Source organism: Hypanus sabinus, chromosome 7, assembly GCF_030144855.1.
Source record: "Hypanus sabinus isolate sHypSab1 chromosome 7, sHypSab1.hap1, whole genome shotgun sequence".
NCBI lineage: Eukaryota > Metazoa > Chordata > Chondrichthyes > Myliobatiformes > Dasyatidae > Hypanus > Hypanus sabinus.
Window position 1 is genome coordinate 62,389,277 of NC_082712.1, and position 24,915 is coordinate 62,414,191.

Here is a 24,915-nt window from a genome sequence, read left to right on the forward strand (position 1 = left end):
AATCACTGCAACAGAACATTAGAGACACAACATTCACAAGAAAAACATAAATAACACAAAACTATATCAGAACAAATTAAAACAATAATGTAAAGTGATTAAGATGGTCATAATGTTGCTATACTGAGGTGCTGATTAGGGTTGTGTATGTTGGTTCAAGAACTGAATGGTTGAAGGACAGCAGCTGTTCTTGAACCTTGTGCTGTGGGACTTCAGGCTTCTGTGCTTCCTGCCTAATGGTGGCTCTGCAAAGCTGGCATGGCTGGGATGGTGTGGATATTTGATGAGATGCTACCTTCTTGAGATGGCATCTTATGGAGATAGCTCGTATAGTGGGGTGGGATGTACCAGTGAGATATTGGGCGGAGTCCCCTATTCTCTGCAGGACCTTATGCCCCATGCATTCACAAGAAAAAGAGCTTTCTGTTTAATAGGATGCCCTTTTATTTAATTATTTAGAAAACACCTCTGCTGGAAGATCACAAAAACATAATGAACAGTTATTCAACCTAATGTGTCAGTGGTAGATGAAAGGAGCTATTGAATCTAATCCTATTATCCAATATTTAATCCATATTCTTCTCCTTTACTCACATAAAAAGGTTAATCTAGGCATGTTTTAAACAAGGTGCAGGTTTCTGCTTCGACCACCCTTGCAGACAGTGAGTTCTGAACATTTTCATCAGTTTCTCTCTAATCCTTCTACCAATTACCAAAACATGTGCCTCCTAGTTAGTAAAGATTCAAGACCTCACAGAGATCAAATAACAGCCTTACTATGTTAATATGAGGCCCAAAGAGAAAGGGAAATTTGCAGCAAAAGTAGTATCTGTATAGAAGGCTTAAGTGGGGCGTTACTGTACAGTACTAACACCCAGTTTGAGATTGTCCAGTCGTTGACTCAGACATGGGAGCACAAACTGCATGACCTTGGTCAGCAGTAGAGGGAAACTCCATCTCTGAGGATGGCTGGGCTATAAACTATCAGCCTGCCAGACAGCTGTCTAATGAAGATGATACAGCACAGGGACTTTCCATTTGCTCAACTCTGTTTGTAAGACTATAAATGAGGCAGGGCTGGTGAGTACATGTAAAAGCCTGACCTGAGCAAAGATCATCCAAATAAATGGATACTTACTCAGAAATTGCGGGCGTTTCTCCAGGTGGGGACTCTCCAAGTTTGGGACTGCTGCAGGAGAGACATGGCGATATAGGGAGTTACAGGGAAAGTATGAATAGTTAGGACTTTAGTCTCAGGAGTATAGGAGAATGAAGGTGAGATTTGATAGAGGTGGACAACTTTATGAGAGATATAGACAGAGTAAATGCAAACAGGCTTTCACTACAAAGCTTAGGTGAGTCTAGAACTAGAGGTCATAGGTTAAGGGTGTGTGGTGAACTACATATACCTGTCTGGACACGCCCCCTGCTGACTGCCCCTGTGGCTCCTCCCACTGACCCCGGTATAAAGGCGATTGAGGCCTGGGCCCAGCCTCTCAGTCTCCAGGATGTAGTATGGTGGTCAACCACTGCTTGTTCCTTCTTCCAGTCGATAAAAGCCGATATCTCGCCTTTACGTCTCAGAGTGAGTTATTGATGGTGCATCAGGGTGAAAAGCAAAAGGAGTCAAAAGAGATGGGGGAGATCTTAAATAGATTACTCACATCTCTATTTATTCATGAGATGGACTCGGGACCTATAGAAGTGAGGGGAAGCAGCTCAGGGACCCTATACAGATTACAGGGGAGGAGGTGTTTGCTGTCTTGAGGCAAATTAGGGTGGATAAATCCCCAGAACCTGACAAGCTGTTCCCTTGGACTCTGGTAGGCAAGTGCAGAAACTGCGGGAGCCTTAGCAGAGATATTTAAAACATCCTTAGCGACAGGTGAGGTACCAGAGGATTGGAGGATAGTGAATTCTGTTCCGCTGATTAAGAAAAACTCTAAAAATAAACCAGGAAATTATCGGCCCGCGAGCCTGACATCAGCAGTGTGATAGTTATTGGAAGATATCCTAAGGGACCAGATATATGAGCATTTGGACGTGTGTAACGAGTGTCCTTAACGAGGATGATTTGGACCCTTATGCAGGGGCATCTGAAGCGAGGTTTGAGGCAGGGTATCAAACTGGATCTGAGGACAAAACAAACTTGAGATGATGTCACTAGTAGGCTTTCAATTGAGCACTGAACAGCAGGTCAGGTGTTCCTTAAATACTCAACTCTTGGTGGCCTAAACATGATTACCAATTAGCCAGATCATCCTGAACCCTCAAAGGGGCCACACCAGCTATTGGTATTCCAGGGGGTTAGAGTACCTAAATCCCGGAAGCTGGCACAGTTGGGGGCATCTCATAATAGGAACAGTGAAGGTAATTGTTCATGAGAGCTGGAACCAAGGGGTCTCCTTCAGGCATCCAGCACTTCTCCTCAGGTCCAGATCCTTCACAATCCATGAGGTGTTGCTGAACACCTAGAAAAGTACATAAGTCCAGAAGTTTTCTCACAGTGTAGATCTGTTCCCCATTGATAAACCTGGGTGGCGGTGGAGATGATGGTAGGGCCAAGGGGCTGGTGCAGACAGACTTTAATTTAGAGGTATAGAAGGTGGGATTGATCTTTAGGGTCTTGGAGAGCTGCAAAGTGTAAGCTACTGGGTTTACTTTCCTCAGGATTTTGAAGGATCCAATTAACTTGGGCACCAATTTTCTAGACTCCACCCAGAGAGACAAATCATGAGTGGACAGCCAGACCTGTTGCCCAGGCTGTAAAGCAAGTCCTTGCCTTCCCTTTCAGTTTGCCTTGGTCTCCACAGTCCAGGAAAATCTCTTTTGCCCTAATTCAATTTTGCTTGTAGTGTTGGATGAGATCTTCAGCTGCAGGGACCCCAACCTCGACACCTTGTTCCGGAAAGGAAGGTGGACGGTAACCAAACTGGCACTTGAATGGTGATATCCCAAGCACCATGCTGTAAGATGGAATGGATGACCCCTGTCCACAACAGATGATCACACCATTTATCAGGTCTTTCCGAGGCCAGGCATTTTAGAGTATGTTCTAAATCTTGGTTGGTTTGCTCTGTCTGGCCATTGAACTGTGAAAGAATCCCAGGGGAAAGGCTTGCTGTTGCCCCTATCAGTTTACAGTATGCCCTCCAGAAGTGTAATGTGAATTGTGGACCACAATGTCCACTAGGAATCCACAGATCCTGAAGATCTGGTCCAGGACAACTTTGGCCAACTCCACTGCAGATGGTAACTTCTCCAAGGCAATGAACTTGCAGGGTTTTGAAAACCGATCAACAACTATCATCATGGCAGGTGATCCATGACAAGCTCCGTGGAGATGTGTGCCCAGCTAGGGGGTGGAGTAGCCCTTGGGATTGAGTAATAGACAATAGGTGCAGGAGTAGGCCCTTCGAGCCAGCACCGCCATTCAATGTGATCATGGCTGATCATCCACAAACAGTACCCCACTCCTGTCTTCTCCCCATATCCCTTGACTCCGCTATCTTTAAGAGCTCTGTCTAACTCTTTCTTGAAAGCATCGAGAGAATTGGCCTCCACTGCCTTCTGAGGCAGAGCATTCCATAGATCCACAACTCTCTGGCTGAAAAAGTTTTTCCTGAACTCCGTTCTAAATGGTCTACCCCATATTCTTAAACTGTGGCCTCTGGTTCTGGACCCCCCCCCCCCCAACATCAGGAACATGTTTCCTGCCTCTGGCGTGTCCAATCCCTTAATAATCTTATATGTTTCAATCAGATCCCCTCTCATCCTTCTAAATTCTAGTGTATACAAGCCCAGTCACTCTGATCTTTCAACATATAACAGTCCCACCATCCCGGGAATCAACCTCGTAAACCTACGTTGCACTCCCTTAATAGCAAGAATGTCCTTCCTAAAAATTTGGAGACCAAAACTGAATACAATACTCCAGGTGTGGTCTCACCAGGGCCCTGTACAACTGCAGAAGGACCTCTTTGCTCCTATACTCAACTCCCCTTGTTATGAAGGCCAACATGCCATTAGCTTTCTTCACTGCCTGCTGTATCTGCATGCTTACTTTCAGTGACTGATGAACAAGGACACCTAGATCTCATTGTACTTCCCCTTTTCCTAATTTGACACCATTCAGATAGTATTCTGCCTTCCTGTTCTTGCCACCAAAGTGGATAACCTCACATTTATCCACATTAAACTGCATCTGCCATGCATCTGCCCACTCACCCAACCTATCCAAGTCACCCTGCATTCTAACATCCTCCTCATATTTCACACTGCCACCCAGCTTTGTCTCATCTGAAAATTTGCTAATGTTACTTTTAAACCCTTCTAAATCATTAATGTATATTGTAAATAGCTGCAGTCCCAGCACTGAGCCTTGTGGTACCCCACTAGTCACCACCTGCCATTCTGAAAAGGACCCATTAATCCCTACTTTTTGTTTCCTGTCTGCCAACCAATTTTCTATCCATGTTAGCACTCTACCCCCAATACCATGTGCTCCAATTTTGCCCACTAATCTTCTATGTGGGCCCTTATCAATGGGTTTCTGAAAGTCCAGGTACACTACATCCACTGGCTCTCCCTTGTCCATTTTCATAGTTACATCCTCAAAAAATTCCAGAAGATTAGTCAAGCATAATTTCCCCCTACGTAAATCCATGCTGACTTGGACCGATCCTGTTACTGCTATCCAAATGTGCTGCTATTTCATCTTTTATAATTGACTCCAGCATCTTCCCCACCACTGATGTCAGGCTAACTGGTCTATAATGCCCTGTTTTCTCTCTCCTTCCTTTCTTAAAAAGTGGGATAGCATTAGCTACTCTCCAATCCTCAGGAACTGATCCTGAATCTATAGAACATTGGAAAATGATTACCAATGCGTCCACAATTTCTAGAGCCACCTCCTTATGTACCCTGGGTTGCAGACCATCAGGCCCTGGGGATTTATCAGCCTTCAGTCCCATCAGTCTACCTAACACCATTTTCTGCCTAATGTGAATTTCCTTTAGTTCCTCCGTTACCCTAGGTCCTCTGGCCACTACTACATCTGGAGATTGTCTGTATCGTCTCTAATGAAGACAGATCCAAAGTACCTGTTCAACTCATCTGCCATTTCCTTGATCCCCATAATAAATTCACCTGTTTCTGCCTTCAAGGGCCCAACTTTGGTCTTAACTAATTTTTTCCTCTTCACATACCTAAAGAAGCTTTTACTATCCTCCTTTATATTCTTGGCTAGCTTACCTTTGTACCTCATCTTTTCTCCCTGTATTGCCTTTTTAGTAATCTTCTGTTGCTCTTTAAAATTATCAATCTTCTGGCTTCCTGCTCCTCTTTGCTATGTTATACTTCTCTTTCATTTTTGTACTGTCCTTGACCTCCCTCATCAGCCACGGTTGCCCCCTACTCCCCTTAGAATCTTTCCTCCTCTTTGGAATGAACTGATCCTACACCTTCTGTATTATTCCCAGAAATACCTGCCATTGTTGTTCCACTGTCATCCCTGCTAGGATATCCTTCCAGTCAACTTTGGCTAGTTCCTCCCTCATGACTCCATAATCCCCTTGGTTCAACTGACACCTCGATTTTCCCTTCTCCCTCTCAAATTGTAGATTAAAACTTATATTATGGTCCCTACCTCCTAATGGCTCCTTTACCCCTTATCAAATCCGGTTCATTACAAGGAGTACGTGGCTCCTTGTTCCGAGTGCACACCTTGCATGACTACACGTACTGCTGAACAGCTTTCATCATTCTGGACCACCAGTACCTCTTCTTGATAAACTCAAGGGTCCTGGAAATGCCTGGATCCACAGCCATTCTCAATGAACGTCCCGTTTGGAGTACCTGGGACCAGCCGGAATTGGGACAAACAGCTGACCCTGAGGATCATGCTGAGAAATCCCCCATTGCACTTGGGCCTTGTGAAGAGGAGCATCGATTCCCCGATGAATAGGTGTTACCACCCTGGCTTGGGGCAAAATGGTGGTATGCTGCTCCTGTTGTTCTGGTTCATTAAACTGACGGGACAGGGTATCAGGTTTCTGGTTCTCAGGCCCCGGTCAATAGGTCAGGATGAATTCAAAGTGGTTAAAGAACAAAGCCCACCTGGCCTGCCTGGAATTCAGCCTCTTGGCCTCCTGAATATAAGCCAGGTTCTTGTGGTCAGTCCAAACGATAGAAGAGTTCTTAGCCCTTCTAGCCAATGACGCCATTCCTCCGGCGCCAACTTAACCGCAAGAAGCTCCCAATTCCTGAAGTCATAGTTCCTCTCTGCTGGAGATAGCCACCTGGAGAAGAACGCACACAGGTGCAGTTTACCATCTGAAGGTGATTGTTGAGACAAGATGGCATCCACTCTGATGTCTGAGGCTTCCACCTTCACAATGAAAGGAAGGACCAAGTTAGGAGAAACTAAGATGGGAGCTGTTGTGAACTGCTGTTTATGCTCTGCAAAAAGCAGCCTCTGCTTAAGTCATCCAGGCAAAAGGGCCCACGAATTTCTTAGTTAGCACCATCAGCAAATCTGCCACTGAGCTGAGGTAAATGATGAACTTCCAGTAGAAGTTTTCAAACCCTTGGAGTCGCTGGACTTGTTTGATATTGGATGGTGGTGTCCAGTCCCTGACTGCCTGAGTCTTAGTAGGGCCCATCCTGAGATTGCCATTGGAGAACATGAAACCAAAAGTGAAACAGTCATCATGTGAAACTTGGACTTCTCTAACTTAACATAAAGTCCATGGTTTAGAAGCCTCTTCAAAATGTCCCAGGCATCGGTATCATGCTCCTCCATGGACTTCTAGAAGATTAGGATATCATCCAAGTAGATGAAGGCATACTTAAAGAGAGTATCCAGAGCACGTTGTTTATAAAGGCCTAGAAAATGGCTGGAATATTCACAAGGCTGAAGGGCATACCTAGGTACTTGCAGTGCCCTGTCAGTGTGTTGAATGCAGTCTTCCACTCACCACCTTCCCGGATACAGACCAGATTGTATGCACTCCGTAGGTCGAGTTTTGTGAATACCCTCACCTCTTGAAGCATCTCAAAGGCTGTATTCATGAGTGGAAGAGAGTAGTGATTCTTGGCTGTTATGCAGTTTAATCCCCTATAATCAATGTACAGCCACAGGCTTCCATCTTTGTTTTGTACGGAGAAGAAACCTGCACCAGCAGGTGAGGTGGAGGGCTGAATGATGCCCATGGCAAGAACTTCCTTTATGTACTCAACCATTGCACTTCTCTCTGGGCCTGAAAGCCCATACAATCGACTGCATGAGGGATGTGTTCCAGGCAGCAGATCTAAAGCACAGTTGTAGTGTTGGTGTGGTGAAGAGTCGAGGTCTATCTCTTGTTGACCACCTCTTCCTAGTCCTTGTATACAGAAGGTATTTTGACCGAATTGGGTGTTGTATCTCCTCTGCTCCTTCCTTAGAGGATGACTGCTGAGGCTTCTTAGGTGGCAGGGGTGGCCTCTCCCTAAGCTGACAAGTTTCTTTGTAGAAGCAGTGGCCAAGTCAGAGTCCAAATCCCCATTTGTATCCTCCAGCGAGCCAATGCAGAAGGTTCTTGCTCTCTGAACTGGTCCAATTTTCTCTCTGCCAGACGATTGTCAAGATGGATGGACTGGTTGATCAGAACTTCTAAGTTCTCTGCTGGCTCTCCCACGGTGAAGGCAATCCTTCAGTTCATCTCAGAGTCCATGCCGGTGTAGCGTGGCCAAGCCCTCCATGTTCCAACCACTCCCCTGAGCCAAGGTCAAAAATTCGATCACATAGTCGGCTGAACCTTCATCAGGCAGTCCAAGGGTGGGCTGCCTCCAGTGGGATGATGAAACACCTTCCTCATGGCAGTCATGAATTCCTCCAAATCCAAGCAAATCTCTAACCTCCATTCCCAATGCCTTGTGGCCCAGGCCTGGGCTCTTCCAGTCAGAAGAGAGGTAATGAAGATTTCCCTTCCACACTCCAAAGGGAATCAGGACAGCTGGAGTTCAACACTAATGAGCACTGGACGAGGAAACTGAGGCAGGAACCCAGGTCACCATTGAATCTCTCTGGCGTTGGAAGATGGACTGGCTCTGCAGAGCGACTGACAGCCTCACCTGAGCAATTTTGGCTTCCTCCCTGCAGTAGTTGGCACACGGCAACCTTGAGGTTGTGTATCTCCAGGCTTTGCTTCGAAATTTTCTCACTATGGCTGGCCATAGCTGATAGAAACATAGAAAACCTACAGCACAATATAGGCCCTTCAGCCCACAAAGCTGTGCTGAACATGTTCTTACTTTAGAAGTTACCTAGGGTTATCCATAGCCCTCTACTTTTCTGAGCTCCATGTACCCGTCCAGGAGACTCTTAAAAGACCCTATCAGATCTGCCTTCATTACCGTCGCTGGCAGCCCATTCCATGCACTCACCACTCTCTGAGTAAAAAACTTAACCCTGACATCTCCTCTGTACCTGCTTCCAAGCACCTTAAAACCGTGCTCTCTCATGCTAGCCATTTCATCCCTGGGAAAAAACCTCTGACTATCCACACAATCAATGCCTCTCATCATCTTATACACCTTTATCAGGTCACCTCTCATCCTCCATCGCTCCAAGGAAAAAAGGTTAATTTCACTCAACCTATTCTCATAAGGCATGCTCCCCAATCCAGGCAACATCCTTATAAATCTTCTCTGCACCCTTTTTATGGTTTCCACATCCTTCCCGTAGTGAGGCAACCAGAACTGAACACAGTACTCCAAGTGGGGTCTGACCAGGATCCTATATAGCCTCAACATTACCTCTCAGCCAATGCACCGTATGCTTTCTTAACCACAGAGTCAATCTGTGCAGCAGCTTTGAGTGTCCTATGGACTCGGACCCCAAGATCCTTCTGATTCTCCACGCTGCCAAGAGTCTTACCATTAATACTATACTCTGTCATCATATTAGACCTACCAAAATGAACCACCTCACACTTATCTGGGTTGAACTCCATCTGCCACTTCTCAGCCCAGTTTTGCATCATATCAACGTCCCACTGTAACCTCTGACAGCCCTCCACACTATCCACAACACCTCCAACCTTTGTGTCATCAGCAAATTTACTAACCCATCCCTCCACTTCTTCATCCAGGTTATTTATAAGAATCACAAAGAGTAGGGGTCCCAGAACAGATCCCTGAGGCACTGGTAACCGACCTCCATGCAGAATATGACCCATCTACATCCACTCCTTGCCTTCTATGAGAAAGCCAGTTCTCACAGAAGGCAATGTCCCCTTGGATCCCATGCCTCCTTACTTTCTCAATAAGCCTTGCATGGAGACCTTGTCAAATGCCTTGCTGAAATCCATATACACTACATCTACTGCTCTTCCTTCATCAATGTGTTCAGTCACATCCTCAAAAAATTCAACCAGGCTTGTAAGGCATGACCTGCCTTTGACAAAGCCATGCTGACTATTCCTAATCATATTACACCTCTCCAAATGTTCATAAATCCTGCCTCTCAGGATCTTCTCCATCAACTTGCCAACCACTGAGGTCAGACTCACTGGTCTATAATTTCCTGGGCTATCTCTACTCCCTTTCTTGAATAAGGGAACAGCATCTGCACCCCTCCAATCCTCCAGAACCTCTCCTGTCCCCATTGACGACGAAAAGATCATCGCCAGAGGCTCAACAATCTCCTCCCTTGCCTCCCACAGTAGCCTGGGGTACATCTCATCCGGTCCCAGTGACTTACCCAACTTGATGCTTTCCAAAAGCTCCCACACATTCTCTTTCTTAATATTTACATGCTTAAGTCAAGTCAAGTCTTTTATTGTCATTTCGACCATAACTGCTGGTACAGTACACAGTAAAAACGAGACAACGTTTTTCACGGCCATGATGCTACATTAAACAGTACAAAAACTACACTGAACTATGTAAAAACAACACAGACAAAAAAAAACTAAACCAGACTACAGACCTACCCAGGACTGTATAAAGTGCACAAAACAATGCAGGCATTACAATAAATAATAAACAAGACGATAGGCACAGTAGAGGGCAGTAAGTTGGTGTCAGTCTAGGCTCTGGGTATTGAGGAGTCTGATAGCTTGGGAGAAGCAACTGCTACATAGTCTGGTTGTGAAAGTCTGAATGCTTCGGTGCCTTTTCCCAGACGGCAGGAGGGAGAAGAGTCTGTATGAGGGGTGTGTGGGGTCCCATAATGCTGTTTGCTTTGCGAACGCAGTGTGTAGTGTAAATGTCCGTGATGGCAGGAAAAGAGACCCCGATGATCTTCTCAGCTGACCTCATTACCCGCTGCAAGGTCTTGCCATCTGAGATGGTGCAATTTCTGAACCAGGCAGTGATACATCTGCTCAGGATGCTCTCAATACAACCCCTGTAGAATGTGATGAGGATGGGGGGGTGTGGGAGATGGACTTTATTCAGCCTTCGCAGAAAGTAGAGACGCTGCTGAGCTTTCTTTATTATGGAGCGGGAGTTGAGGGACCAGGTGAGATTCTCCGCCAGGTGAACACCAAGAAATTGGTGCTCTTAACGATCTCTACCGAGGAGCCGTCGATGTTCAGCAGGGAGTGGTCGCTCCAGGTGCTCCTAGTCAACAACCATCTCTTTTGTTTTGTTCACATTAAGAGACTGGTTGTTGGCTCTGCACCAGTCTGTTAGACACTGCACTTCCTCTCTGTAAGCTGACTTGTCATTCTTGCTGATGAGACCCACCACGGTCGTGTCATCAGCGAACTTGATGACGTGGTTCGAGCTGTGTGTTGCAGCACAGTCGTGGGTCAGCAGAGCGAACAGCAGTGGACTGAGCACACAGCCCTGGGGGGCCCCCATGCTCAGTGTGATGGTGTTGGAGATGCTGCTCCTGATCCGGACTGACTGAGGCCTCCCAGTCAGGAAGTCTAGTATCCAGTTGCAGAGGGAGGTGTTCTGGCCCAGTAGGCTCAGCTTTCCAATCAGTTTCTGAGGGATGATTGTGTTGAATGCTGAACTGAAGTCTATGAACAGCATTCAAATGTACGTGTCTTTTTTGTCCAGGTGGGTTAGAGCCAGGTGGAGGGTGATGGCAATGGTGTCATCTGTTGACTGGTTGGGATGGTATGCAAACTGCAGGGGGTCCAGTGAGGGGGGTAGCTGGGTCTAGATATGCCTCATGATGAGCCTTTCGAAACACTTCATGATGATGGATGTGAGTGCAACGGGACAGTAGTCATTGAGGCAGGACACTGAGGACTTCTTCGGCACGGGGACAATGGTGGCGGCCTTGAAGCACGTTGGAATGGTGGTGCTGCTTAGGGAGATGTTGAAGATGTCAGTGAGAACATCTGCTCGCTGGTCTGCACATCCTCTAAGCACTCTACCTGGAATATTGTCTGGTCCAGCAGCCTTCCATGGATTGACCCTGCACAGGGTTCTTCTCACATCAGCCACGGTGAGACACAGCACCTGGTCATTTAGAAGAGGGGTGGACTTCCTGGCCACCACGTCATTTTCCACCTCAAAACAAACGTAGAAGTTGTTCAGCATATCTGGGAGGGAGGCATCACCCACAGTCAGGTGATGTTGTCCTGTAGTTGGTGATGTCCTGAATGCCCTTCCACATGCGCCACGTGTCGCCACTTTTCAGTCCACTCTAAGTCATCCCTACAATCTACAAGATTCTTTTCAGTAGTGAATACTGAAGCAACGTATTCATTAAGCACCTCTGCTTTCTCCTCCAGTTCCATAACACACTTTTCCACTGTCGCACTTGATTGGTCCTATTCTCTCATGTCTTATCCTCCTGCTCTTCACCTACTTGTAGAATGCCTTGGAGTTTTCCTTAATCCTGTCCACCAAGGCCTTCTTCTGGCTCTCTTCATTTCTTTTTTAGGCTCCTTCCTGCTAGCCTTATAATCTTATAGATCTCCTCTTTCATTATCTAATTTTTTGAACCTTTTGTAAGCTCTTCTTCTTGACTAAATTTACAACAGCCTTTGTATACCACGGTCCCTGTACATCCTTCCCCGTCTCATTGGAACGCACCTTTGCAGAACCCCACACAAATATCCCCTGAAAATCTGCCACACTTCTTCCGTACATTTGCCTGAGAACATCTGATCCCAATTTATGCTTCCAAGTTCCTGCCTGATAGCCTCATATTTCCCCTTACTCCAATTAAACACTTTCCTAACTTATCTGCTCCTATCCTTCTCCAATACTATGGTAAAGGAGACTGTGATCACTGTCTCCAAAATGCTCTCCCATTGAAAGATCTGACACCTGACCAGGTTCATTTCCAAATACCAGATCAAGTACAGCCTCTCCTCTTGTAAGCTTATCTATATATTGTGTCAAGAAACCTTCTTGAACTCACCTAACAAACTCCACCCCATCTAAACCCTTTGCTCTAGGGACATGCCAAGCGATATTTAGGAAAAAAAAATCTCCCACTGCGACAACCCTGTTATTACTACACCTTTCCAGAATCTGTCTCTCTATCTGCTCTTTGATGTCCTTGTTACTATTGGGTTGTCTATAAAAAACACCCAGTAGAGTTATTGACCCCTTCCTGTTCCTAACTTGCACCCACAGAGACTCCATAGACAATCCCTCCAAGTCTTCCTCCTTTTCTGCAGCCGTGACACTATCTCTGATCAACAGTGCCACGCCCCTACCTCTTTTGCCTCCCTCCCTGATGAAAGGCTCCAGTACCCCGCTGGTTCCACTTTGGCTGAATCATACTGTGACGAGAGTCCTTGACAAGGATGGTTTGGACCCAATGCTGGTGTATCCAAAACAAGGTCCAAGACATGGTAGCAAACTCAATCTGAGCACAAAACAAATGTGAGACAAAATTTCATACAGGCTTACGATTGAGCACCAAACCACAATTCAGGTGTCCCTTAAATACTCAAATTTTGGTGCCCAGAACACGATTATCAATTAGAGGGATCGTACTGAGCCCTTAAAGGTGCCGCACCAGTTGTGCATACTCCGGGGAGTTAAAGAGTCTAACTACTGGAAGTTAGTGTGATTGGGAGTGTCTTGTAACAGACATGAACTAATGATGGATAGTCAGCATGGCTCGGTGCGTGGTAGGTCATGTGTAACCAATCTTATAGAGTTCTTCAAGGAAGTTACCAGGTAAGTTGATGAAGCAAGACAATGTTCTCCACATGGACTTTAGTATGTGGGACAAGGTTTCACATGGGGGATTAGTCAATAAGGTTTGGTCACTTGACATTCAAGATGAGGTAGTAAATTGGATTAGACATTGCCTTGCTGGGAAAAGCCAGAGGGTGGTAGTAGATGGTTGCCTCTCTGGCTGGAGGCCTCTGATTAGTAGAGTACTGCAGGGATCAATACTGGCTATGATGTTGTTTGTCATCCATTTGGTTGATAATGTGGTTAATTGGATCAGTAAACTTGCAGATGACACCAAGACTGGGGTGTAGGGACAGCGAGGAAGACTATCAAAGCCTGAATGGTAGTGAGGGAGGAGGCATAGGGGCAGGTGTCACACTTGTTCTTCCAGCAAGGTTAAGTGCCAGGAGGGAGATCAGTGGGGAGGGATGAATGGACAAGGGAGTCGCGTAGGGAGCGATCCCTGCAGAAAGTGCAAAGTGACGGGGGGGGGGGGGTGTGGAAGGATGTGCTTGGTGGTGGGATCCTGTTGGAGGTGGCGGAAGTTATGTGCTGGACATTGAGAAATCGATGTTTATGTTCTTCCCCCCTGACCTTCGTTGTGGAACTTAGCTTTGCAAACAGAACAACTGCTACACCTGCCCCTGCACTCGCCCCAAACAGTCCTTCCAGGAGAGGCAACACTTCACCTGTGAGTCTGTTGGGGTCATGGTGCTCCCAATGGGGCCTCATGTATCTCGGTGAGACCCCATGTAGATTGGGAAACCACTTCACCGAGCACCTATGCTAGATCCGCAGAAAAAGTGGGATCTTCCAGTGGCCACCCATTTTAATTCCACTTCCTATTCCCATTCTGACATGTCAATCCATGGCCTCCTCAACTGTCATGTTGAGGCCACACTCAGGATGGAGGAACAACACCTTACATTGCGTCTGTTTAACCTCCAACCCAATGGCATGAACATCGATTTCTCGAACTTCTGGTAATGCCCACCCCTTTCACCATTCCCCATTCTCATTTCCCTCTCTCACCTTACCTCCTTATTTGCCCATCACCTCCCTCTGGTGCTCCTCCCTCATTTCTTTCTTCCATTGCCTCCGTCCTCTCCTTCTCCAGATTCCCCCTTCTCCAGCCCTGTATCCCTTTCAGCAAGCAACTTCCCAGCTTTTCACTTCATCCCTCCTCCCCCCTCCCAGTATCAACTTGTGTTTCTCCCTCCACTCTCCCCACTTTCTAAATCTGACTCCTCATCTTTTTTTCTCTAGTCCTGATGAAGGATCTCAGCCCGAAACATCGACTGTACTCTTTTCCTAGATGCTGCTTGGCCTGCTGAGTTCCTCCAGCATTTTGTGTGGATCTCCCAGTGGCCACACATTTTAATTCCACATCCCATTCCCAATCTGATATGTCTATCCATGGCCTCCTCTACTGTCAAAACGAATCCAAACTCAGGTTGGAGGAACAACACCTTATATACCGGCTGGGTAGCCTCCAACCTGATGGCATGAACATTGACTTCTCTAACTTCTGTTAATGCTCCTCCTCCCCTTCTTACCCCATCCCTGACTTATTTAGCTGTTTGTTTTTTTTCTCTCTCTCTGCCCATCACCCTGCCTGTTCTCCATCTCCCTCTGGTGCTCCCCTTCTCCCCCTTTCTTTCTCCTGAGGCCTCCCGTCCCATGATCCTTTCCCTTCTCCAGCTCTGTATCACTTTCGCCAATCACCTTTCCAGCTCTCAGCTTCATCCCACCCTCTCCGGTCTTCTCCTATCATTTTGCTTTTCCCCCTCCCCCCACTACTTTCAAATCTCTTACTATCTCTCCTTTCGGTTAGTCCTGATGAAGGGTCTCGACCCAAAACGTCGACAGTGCTTCTCCTTATAGATGCTGCCTGGCCTGCTGTGTTCCACCAGCATTTTGTGTGTGGTGTTTGAATTTCCAGCATCTGCAGATTTCCTCGTGTTTTGTGTGTGCTGCTCGGATTTGCAGCGTCAGCAGGTTTTATCTTGTTTGTTATGGAACTTTGACCTGTGTTTTGGTTGTGGTTTCACTTAGTATGTTCTGTTCTTCACTGGAATGTCATCCCAGAATTTTTTTCTGCTCAAGCCTCCGGTACAGCTTGAATCCAAGACCTTCTGACTCTTGGGTGACAGCTATCTACAGCTGACAATGTCCCAAACTCTGAAGAGAACTCACTATTATTTGGATGGATTAAAAATGATTAATACCAAAAGATAGTCCATTTGAGGAATCAGTTTAATAAACTGCAGGACATATACATTAGATAATTGACATCTTTATTGGCAAAACTTATCCCTAATGATTACACCTTTCAAAGTTTCGTGTTTTCATGTCAAACCACTTCACAGCTGAAATTAATCACATGACATTGTCATAATTAAATAGGCATCATTTGTCTGACTAGCTCGACTGCAATGTATCAGATGTCAGCCTTGTTTCAATGAACAGTGCTCACACCCCAGGTCAACTGGTTGTGCTTTCAATCCTATGACTTCATCAGAAATTGCATCGCCAGTGCTTGGGATCAGATATCAGACAAGGATCCCATCGTGCCCTGACTAGTGAATAGAAAAGACAAGGCCACTTCCTCTATATTGAGGGCAATACAGTGTGCTGCTTCCCAGGTTTCAACTTGTGCAAACTGGCTGCAGAAACTACACTTACTCAAAGTGTAAAGTTTCTTACTTTTAAAAAAAAGCAAACAAAGCATCAGGCAAGTGTCTAAGTCTTTGCGTACAATATGCAACTACCAGCACTGGAAATGGTTTGTCACATATTTCAAAGTTCAAGTAGTATTTATTATCAGAGTACAGACATGTCATCACATACAGTCCTGAGATTCTTTTTCTGCGGGCAAACCAATAGAACAGTAAATGTAAACAGGATTTGTAAAATGTAAACATCAGGAACTGTAAATGGTAAACAAACTGTGCAAATGCAGTTAATAAATAAATAGCAATAAATAACAAGATAAAAAAGTACTTAAATGAGTGTAGTTATCCCCTTTTGTTCAAGAGCCTGATGGTTGTGGGGTAGTAACTGCTCTTGAACCTGGTGGTGCGAGTCCCGAGGCTCTTGTACCTTCTTCCGGATGACAGCAACAAGAAAAGAACATGGCCTGGGTTCATTTATGAGGTTCCAGAGAAAAAGTTTCCAGAATATTTCACTTTCCATGTCAGTAATGTAACCCCCTGAGAAAGGTTTCACTGCTTATGTAATAGATTTTCTGTAGCAGCAATATCTGGGCTAGGGCTAGAGATAATGGGGGCTTTGGAATGTGTGCTGTCCCATGGAAGAAGTGTTTTTCCTTCTTGTATGCCTGCGACTGAGGTGATCTGGGTCTTTTGTTTGGCGGAAGATGAAGTGAGAAGATGCCAGAAAAGGAGAGGTCATAGATACCAGAAAGGAGTGGGCTTGGAGTGGGTCCGGGAGTTGATGTGAGTCGATGAAGCCCGGGGAAATTGACGGAGGACCAGCAGAAGGGAAGCATGAGCTCCAGCTGGTGCACTGTAGACTGTTTCAATAAAATGGGCCCTTTTCCTTTTGTTTTGCTTTACTAACCCTTTAGTCAAATTAGGAATTATAAAGCTAAATTGTTTAATTGCATATGGTGTTATCTCATGGCACTGATTAGTAACAGGGTAACACTTCACACGGCATCCACACAGACAGGAGCTTTAGCACCTCAGATTTCACATGTTTAGTGGAGCCAGAGACAGTCTTCCCTCGACTAACGCTGCCGGCCGAACCTGAGGGTTACAATTGTGGGGGTATCATTCGGGATTGACTTTGTCGGAGCATTGAACCAGTGGGTTGTGTGTTTAAGTCTGTGCTAGTATGAATGCTGCCAGGGTGGAGCGGAGGTGTGAATCCAGGGGGTTGCCCATAATGAATGCGTGTGTGTGTGTGTTGAGTGGGGTAGATATTCGTACGCCTGATGAATTGTTAATTTGACTTTGAAGTACTGTTAGCTGCTGTCAGCAAAGCTACGACTGTGGGGCGGAGGTTTGATAAAATGGTGGGCACAGACTTTGTTTCCGTTCAGACTAGTGCTGACGTAATGGCAGTGGAACTGTCTAGTAGTATTGGGGCCCCAGGTGAGGGGGGCCGTGGGCTGTCCATACTCTCGGGAGGAGGGAAGTGCAGCAAACCAGGCCGAATCGCAAGTCAAGTCTCCCGTAGCTGGGGGCAGACACTTCAAAGGCAGGGTTCTCTCGTTTCTGAGGAGTGGGTGGATTTGGAATGTCTAATTAGTCCCCGTCCCCCACTAAAGAGTAAGGTTTCTGAGTTGGTATCAGCCCTTACCTCGCTGGCAAATTAATGGCCCAGTGCACAGGCCTAGTTATCAGTTCCTAGTTATCAGAAGCTAAGAATATTCTCTGGATTAGCACCCATCCCCAGGGGGGAGAGGAGTATGGGACTTGGGTAGAGTGGACCTCTCAGTGGTTAGAGGAGTGGCAGTGTTCTGATGACGTAAAACAACAGTGATTGGTTGAAAGTTTGAGGGGGCAGGCTGGTGACATTGTGAGAGCCGTTAAGTCCCAGGACCCCATTGTCACACTGCTGCCGCTTACATGCGAGCACTGGAAATTGCGTTTGACATGACAGGAAGCCCAATGGAGCTGATGACAGGGTTTCCAAACATGTGGCAGGAGAAGGGAGAGAAGCTTTCTGCCTACGTCTTTCAGCTAGAGAGGCAGCTAAATTGCTTGCAGCACAGAGGGGAAATTCAGGCACCTGAGGCGGATCAGTTAAGAATGGACCAAATAGCAAAGGGTGCCCAGTCCCAGGACCTGATCGCTTGGGGTCTCTGACTGCCCCCTCCCTCGTTTGTGAGCTGATCAGAGAAGTACAGGAGGAGGAGAACACATCAGAGGCATGGGAGTGCTCCCTCAGCAGGGTACAGTACTTAGTAGCAGCCCCTTGGGTTGAAGTGACCAAGGATAGCCCACCTCAGGGAGCAGTAGAGGAGATTGTGGCAGAGTTGAGAACTGAGATGCCCTGGTTGTTATCAGTGGGTGTGGATGATAGAGAGACCGACCCCCTAAGGGGACAGACTACGCAGGCGGCTGCGGGTCACCTGGGTTCTGCGAGAAGGGGAGCGGCCGTATTGTCTGTCATAACTGTGGTGAGAAGGGGCACTTCTCAGGAAACCCATCTGAGAGCAGGTGTCTAAACAGAGGGAGACCCAGTGAGGGAACGGCCTAGTGTCTCAGGGGGAACACATTACCAGCAATGTACCAAGGAGCCTCGAAGTGAAAGACCCCATTCCTGAAGGCTTAGTGGGGCCAAGCTCCAGTGTGTTGCTACGGATAGAGGGTATTTATGCTCACACAGGGCCGCAGGTCACGTTGCCGTACCGTTCATTTTACAACCGGTATCTGATGCATTTACCATTGACGCTATCAAGAAAAGCAGAGGCTCCAACGTGCACATTGGACTATTTCATTCAAATGGGTCCTTTTCTTTTTCTATTTATTTTACTAACCCTTTAGTCAAATTAGGAATTATAAAGCTAATGCTAAATCGTTTAATTGCATATGGTGTACTGTTTGTTATCTCATGGCACTGATTAGTAACAGGGTAACACTTCACTCGGCATCCACACAGACAGGAGCTTTAGCGCCTCAGATTTCACACGTTTAGTGGAGCCAGAGACAGTCTTCCCTCGACTAACGCTGCCGGCCGAACCTGAAGGTTACAGTTAGAACCTCTAATGTGGTTGCATTCTATGTAGTTCCTCAAATGTCTGTCTATCTCTTTGGTAGTAATGGGGAACAGAGCATAACCAATCATTTATTTACTAAGGAAAAAGCATCAGAGTTCAGAATCAAGTTTAATAACCCAGGCATATGTCATGTAATTTGTTGTTTTGCAACAGCAGCACATTGCAAAACCTAATTTAAATACTACAAATTACAATAAGAAGTACATATAAAGTAAATTAAATAAGTAATGTAAAAAAAGAGCAAGAGAAAGGGAAAAATAGTGAGATTGTGCTGATGGGTGGGTTCATCGTCCATTCAGAAACCTGATGGTGGAGGGAAAGAAGAGGCTTCTGAAAATTAAGTGTGTATCTTCAGGCTCCTGTACCTACTCCTAGAGAGTAGCAATGGCAAGAGGGCATGTCCTGGGTGATGGGGATCCTTTTTGAGGTATCATCTTTTGAAGGTGGCTTTGATGCCAGGGAGGCTAGTGCCCATGTTGGAGCTGGTTGAGTTTGCAGCTTTTTTCCGATCCTGTGCAGTGACCCCTCCATACCAGACAGTGATGCAACGAGTCAGAATGTTCTCCACCGTTCATCTGTAAATGTTTGCACAAGTCTTTAGTGACATACCCAGTTGCCTCAAACTGCTAATGAAGTATAGCCACTGTCGTGCCTTCTTTGTAATTGCATCGGTATGTTGGGCCCAGGTTAGATCCTCAGAGGTGTTGACACCCAGGAACTTGAAAATGCTCACCCTTTCCACTGCTGATCCCTCGATGAGGACTGGAGTCTGTTCCCTCGACTTCACCATCCTGAAGTCCACAATCAATTCCTTAGTCTTACTGCTGTTAAATGCAGGTTAGTTGTTATTCAACCAACTGATCTATCTCATTCTTCTACGCTTCCTCATCACTGTCTGAAATTCTCAAACAATAGTGGCAGATTTATAGATGATGATTGAACTGCGTAGTCATGGGTGTAGAGAGAGTAGAGAAGCAGGCTGAGCATGCATGGTTGAGCTGCACCAGTGTTGATTGTCAGCGAGGAGGAGATGCTACTTCTGAACCTCACTGATTGTGGTCTCCCAGTGAGGAAGTCAAGGATCTAGTTACAGAGGCAGGTACGGAGGCCCAGGTTTTGAACGGACGGCATGATTGGGTTGCATGCTGAGCTGCAATAAATAAACAGCAGCCTATTGTCCGGGGGATCCAAGGCGGAGTGGAGAGCCAGTGAGATGGCATCTGCTGTAGACTTATTGTGGAAATAGGCAAATTACAGTGTGTGCAGGTCCTTGCTTAGGCAGGAATTGAGTCTGACTATGAACAACCTCACAAAGCACTCCATCACAGTAGATGTGAATGTAACAGAGTAATAATTGTTAGAGAAGCTCACCCTGCTCTTCTTTGGCACTGGTACGATTGTTACCCTTTGAAGGAGGTGGGAATCTCCGACTGCAGCAGTGAGAGGTTGAAGATGATTTTCAACACACCACGAGTTAGTTAATAAAGTTTTTCAGAGCCCTACCAGGTACACTATCAGGGCTGATACTCTGCAAGGGTTCACCCTCTTAAAAGGTGCTCTGAAGTCAGCCAGCAAGACAAAAATCACAGGGTCAGCAGATGCTACAGGGATTTGCACAGGTGTAGTATTATTCTCCCTTTCAAAGCATGAGCTCAACTGGGGATGAAGCATCATAGCCATTCATGATGTTAGATTTTGCCTTGTAGGACATAAAAAAAGAGCAGGTACCTTATTGTGACTTGACTATATTCTCGGTGAGGTGAAGCACCGCTGTCTGTGAATAAGTTGCCGAATGCCTCGTTACAAAGAATTGTCTTGTTCCCTTTAGAGCCCCTCATCTGCTGCAGCACGAGTCCTCCACCATGGTGGCTGTGAAGATGCTGAAAGAAGAAGCGTCACCCGACATGCAAGCAGACTTCCAGAGAGAAGCAACCCTCATGGCAGAATTCGACCATCCAAACATCGTCAAGCTATTAGGTAACTCCTGCGACTATCAGCTCTAATGAGAATGTAATAACACAATTTGATGCCAAGCCATAAAAGGGAGATGCTCATCAAAAGGGTGAACAAAACTAAAGGCTTTGGGGAGTATCTACAAGGTAATAAATAGACAGACAGCTTCAGGAAAAGAATTCCAGTTTAGGGAGTAGACAAGCAATGCAAGACCAAATGATGGACGGTCAGAATGAGCTGAAGGGTCTGTTTTTGTGCTGTTTGAATCTATCACAATAGGGGGAGAGTGGGTGAATAAGAGTCGGTAGCCTCTTTATCAGGAACACCAGTACACCCGCATGTTAATGCAAATATCCAATCAGTCAATCATGTGGCAGCAACTCAGTGCATAAGAAGCATGTAAGCATGGTCAAGAGGTTCAGATGTTTGCTCATATCAAACTTCAGAGTCGGGAAGAAAAACGTGATCTGAGAGACTTTGTGAAACGACTGTTGGTGCCGGAGAGGGTGGTTTGAGTTATCTCAGAAAAAGCTGTTCTGGGGTTCTCACGCACAACGGTCTCTACGGTTCACAAAGAATGATGTGAAAGACAAAAAAAAATATCCAGTGAATGGCAGTTCAGTGGGCAAAAATGTCTTGTTATCGAGCAAGGTCAGAGTGATTCAAGCTGACAAAAAAGCAACAGTAACTCAAATAATCATGTGTTACAACAGTAGTATGCAGAAGAACATCTGGGTGCACAACACGTCAGACATTGAAGTGCACGGGCTAAGCAGCAGAAGATCATGAACATATGCCCAGTGACCACTCTATTAAGTACAGGAGGTACTTAATAATGCAGCTACTGGGTGTATTTAGGAGTTCAAAGTTCAAGGTACATTTATTATCTAAGTATGCATGCAGGAAACAATCTTGAAAATCATCTTCCCTCAGACAGCCACAAAACAAAATAATTCCTGGAACCCATTCAGGGAAAACATCAAACACCCCCACCCCAATACATAAAAAAAAATCCAAATCTTGCAAACAGCAAAAAACACAATATAAAAACACAAAATGAAAGAGTACCTGCATATCCAGTGCAGTTCAATCTAGCACTGCGCCGCTCACCTTCCGCAGGTCACCCCAATCGAAATTGCCAAAAATAACAACAAAAAAGGAGTGACCAGAAACGAGAAACACATCATAACATGAACAACAGAGTCTAATTCATAAACTATTTTGATTAAACCTTGCGCAAGGCCCAAAGACTCCACCACAACGCCCTGGCAGCAGCGAGTGAAAGGGAGAGAGACCATTCGAATGCAGGGACATTCCTTCAGGAAGGGCAAGCAACAGAAAGAGAGAGAGTGAGGCCTTCACACTCAGATACCTTCCTTCAGCAACAGCAAGCGAGAGGCTGTTAGAAGGTGCTGAACACCCACTCGCCTTCTGTTTAATGATTTCAATCTTCCTTGCCGCTATTATTGGCAAGATGGGCAAGAAAGGAAGTCAATCATAGGCTCGCACCCCGTTTCCAGGCCCAACAGAAGCAAAACCACATTTGAAAGAAAAAGGAAGACATAAAAGGTGTGAAAGAAGTTGTTTTGTGAACCATTTGGAGGATGCCGCCCTTGGTCGCATTATTCACTGATGATATCTTCTTTCAGATCTAGATTTTCTTGCAATTTATGAAAATTATCAGGTTTCCAGGCAATGGCTCATGATACAGGTGACTGAACTTGAACTTGGACCTTTTAGGATCCGATTAGTCTGAGTGCTCATGCACTTGACCATTGTCTACTGTATCAAGTCTTCAGCTTGGCTCTATTAAGAAATTTCCAGATACAAAAACAAGGCCATGAAGTGGGATGATCTCAGTACAACATAAGAACAGAAAAATTAGCAGAAATAGGCAATTATCCCCCCATCCCCCTCACCATGCCAAATAAGATCACTGTTTCAAAAAGAGCACAGTTTATCCTTTAACTCAGCACCACTTTGCTGTATCATCGAGAAGAGCAAGTCCCTGAATGTACTCTGATGCAACTGGCAAAAGGAAAGTGCCAGTTAGGATCAGGGCAAGAGAGTTGTAGATCCTTACGTGCAAAATGGAGACGGACCAGGGGAACTGACTCTGGAAAGCTTGTAGAAGAGCTTCAGCAGCAAAGGCTGTCATTAGAAGGTGGTTGAAGGGGATTTAATGTGACTCTCTTAATTCTGCTTAAGTCTATGACCCAGTGCTTTGGATCACATTCCAGTACAGTGCTTAATCGATTTCTAAAGGTATTTAAGCTATTTGTAAGACAAAATGCAGATCTTATGTGGAGTCACAGCTGTTCTGCTTGGCATTTGGAATTTACAGAGGGCCCAGACCCAAAGTCTGTACAGTTGCCATTCTTTGTTGCAAAGGAGTAGGAAAAAATGCATCATCAAAACTAATGTTTCTGCACTGACAGTGTAAGCCAAACCATTGCTAATGATGAACACAATGGGAAAGCCTGTTACTTCGACAGCTGAGAGGGATAGTGGAATCCTTCTTGAACCTGACTCTCCTCAAAGTTCGTCATTGTCCTCCATCTGCTTGACAGTAACATGTATAGCTCCAAAGGGTCTGGCACGGATGTGAGTGGAACAGCACAGATTGGGGTCAAACATTGCTATGCCAGGATCTTTACAGGGTTTTGACTTGAAATACCAACAATTCCTTTCCTCCCACAGATGTCACTTGACTCATTAAATTCCACCAACAGATTGTTTGTTGCTTTAGATTTTGTCATGTCTCCGTTGAACAGGAAACTGTTCAGCATGTGTCTCTTCCACTGGAGAACCACTGTCATTCCAACCTCAGTCATTTAACTGTAGTGTAAAGACAACATTAGCATATCAACCCACTCAGAGTTCAAGCTATTAGCAAAGTGGGCTCTCTATGTTAAATATCCAGAAGGCAACGTTCCTTTACAATCCTACCTGGTTACTTTAAAACATCCGCAAACAATACCTATGACAAGACCTTGGTCAACGTAGATTATTTTCCATATCTTGGGAGTTACCTCTCCATGTGGGCAAGCACCAATAACAAAATTCATCATCTCCAGTCTGCCAGCCATATTTGTTGGTCAGTGGAGTGTCCAAGTGCTCATATCCTGCCACAAAGTGTGTGATCTACTGAGAGTGAACTTCTACTCCCTTGGACGTACTACACAGCAGGTTACTCAAAGTAATGGAGGAGTATACATAGAAAACCTACAGCACACTACAGGCCCTTCGGCCCACAAAGTTGTGCTGAACATGTCCCTACCTTAGAAATTACTAGGGTTACCCATAGCCCTCTATTTTTCTAAGCTCCATGTACCTATCCAAAAGTCTCTTAAAAGACCCTATCGTATCCGCCTCCAGCACCATCGCCGGCAGCCCTTTCCATGCACTCACCACTATCTGCGTAAAAAACTTACCCTTGACATCTCCTCTGTACCTACTCCCCAGCACATTAAACCTGTGCCCTCTTGTGGCAACCATTTCAGCCCTGGGAAAAAGCCTCTGACTATCCACACGATCAATGCCTCTCATCATCTTGTACCGTCACTCCCTTCACAAATCTCTTGGGTTTCTTTTTCCACGTGGGAGGGCTTTGATGCTCTTGTTACCATTTGTGCTAATTTTTTTGCATAGAGTAGTTGATGTTTCTCTTTGAATGACTTCCATGTTTTTTTATTATTTTCTGGCTGTCTGGAGAAGACAAATCTCAGAGTTGAATACTGCATACATACATTGATTTAAAAAAATGCACCTTGAACTTTGAACGTTGAACCTTAAACCTAATTATAGGGTAAGCAAACAGGGTCGCAAACTCTCCCAGAATATTGATTACCATCAAGCAGCTCCAGCTGGCAGGCTACATTCTGAAATTCCTGAAGTCAGCTCTCCATGACAGCAGGTGATTCATGAAACATTAACGAAGACCTACCTTATAAAAATATGACTTCCTCAATACTGGAACGCTTCACCGCAGATTACTCAGACTGGTGGATTCAGGAAATTACTCAGCACCTCTGATCTCTTCGAATGGGTGCACATGCAGAACAAGTACAAAG

General features: G+C 45.6%; 1 protein-coding gene across 1 annotated transcript in view; it reads left to right on the forward strand.

The window, feature by feature from the left end:
* Positions 1-24,915, forward strand: part of musk (muscle, skeletal, receptor tyrosine kinase) — a 257,472-nt gene that overhangs the window by 217,221 nt on the left and 15,336 nt on the right. Inside the window, exon 20 of the mRNA XM_059974823.1 lies at positions 20,718-20,866. Coding sequence (XP_059830806.1) covers positions 20,718-20,866 — 149 coding nt within the window. The remainder of the gene's footprint in view (positions 1-20,717; positions 20,867-24,915) is intronic.